The 1,514-nt window shown below is 42.9% G+C and overlaps 1 gene segment (V, D, J or C); it reads right to left on the bottom strand.

Moving 5' to 3' along the window:
• Positions 1 to 302: 302 nt before the first annotated feature.
• On the bottom strand, positions 303 to 811 carry LOC101573734. The segment is given in 2 exon segments: positions 303 to 595; positions 706 to 811. Coding segments are annotated over 2 exon segments (399 nt in total).
• Positions 812 to 1,514: the final 703 nt, after the last annotated feature.

The raw sequence follows: 1,514 nt of genomic DNA, 5'->3' as shown, positions 1-1,514 counted from the left end.
AGGCACTCACAGTGGTGGCCACGAGGGACCCGACAAGCCTCAGGCTCCAAACTGCTGCCTGCACAGCCGTGGAGCAGCATGAGGGCTGCACGCGCATGTTTGATTTCTTCCATGAGGGCTGGCAGTGTGGTGGGTTTTCTGTCACGTACGATATCCTCTAGGGTTTCCCATACAGGCATAACAGCAAATATTTTATTTATGTATTTTTAATGTCTCACTTTTCAGGGTGCTGCTCCTCAATTCACCCCAAAAATTTCAAATACAAAGCCTACAACACTGTCCTCCTGGGTTTTATCTTAAAATCATTTCACAGCACAGTAGTACACCTCCAAGTCTGACACTTGCATGATGGCTTTCTCCAAGTGGAAGGAGCTGGCTGCTCTATCATTTGTGGCTTCAAACCCTTTGCTTCTTCCCTTCTTGTTGGCTTTCACAGCTTTTAGAAGAAGCTGTGGACCTTCTGTGGGGTACTGGACATACCAGAAAAGTGCAGGGTAGCCTGAGGCTGTATAGGAGCAGTTGATGGTCAGAGGGGCCCCTTCTGGGGTAGACACTGGGCCTTCCATCTGGGTCACTGATTGTCCACATATCCTTCCTGGGGATAAACAGATCTGTGTCATTTAAGGCAAAAACTCTTAGAGAAACTGATAGATTTTGTGACATCATAGACGAAAGAGACTTCATTGCAAAAGACATTTTACTTACCAACTATTAAGACTACCACAGTCACTAGGCTGGGAGAAGTGTCCATCATTAGGATGTCCCCTAAGTAAGGTTCTGGATTCTTTACATGAAGAACTGCTGGAGGCATGGTGAGATGACGAGCCTACAACTCAGGCAGGAAACGCATCCGTGTAAGGAAGCTGCGCCCCCTGCTGGACGGGGTCTGACCTCGAGCAAGTGCTTTCCTGGACTTCTTCCAACTCGGAAACATGTTCCCATCCCTGAACTCATGTATAACACTAGTTAGTCTTCAGGTGCTCTGTGTCAGTTTGTAAGACAGCTGCTTTACTTCGAAGGTCTTTCTGTTCCTGGGATACTACCTGACATGAAAGTCACCCCACAGTATTATTCAGCTGTTTAGTGCCTATCAGATGATATCAATTATCTTGGATTTTTTCATACAGGATTTTATATCCTTATGCATATATTGTGAGACAGCCTGAAATCCAGTAAAAGGCATAAAAGTGACCTCAGTGAAATCATGTCATTGTCATGTATTTGTTTTTCAGCACTGTCTCTAACATTGCCGCAGTGATTGACAGCTACCAGAAGCTCTATTTTGTTAAATAAAACTAAAATAATTGTTACTTGCCTTTGGCTGAGGAACTGCTGCTACATGTACAAAGATATCTTCTATGTTCTAAATTAACATCACTTTTAGGGATATTATCTTTTAAAAATGCTATTGCTACACATACAATCACATTCATCATAGAGAATTTGTACCTGTACATTTATATCTTAATTCTTTTTTCTATTCCTCTCTCTTCCTTTCAATCCTTCTCTTTGTC

The sequence above is a fragment of the Octodon degus genome, unplaced genomic scaffold, assembly GCF_000260255.1.
Source record: "Octodon degus isolate 3935 unplaced genomic scaffold, OctDeg1.0 scaffold00546, whole genome shotgun sequence".
NCBI lineage: Eukaryota > Metazoa > Chordata > Mammalia > Rodentia > Octodontidae > Octodon > Octodon degus.
This window is presented reverse-complemented; position numbering and strand designations above follow the sequence as displayed.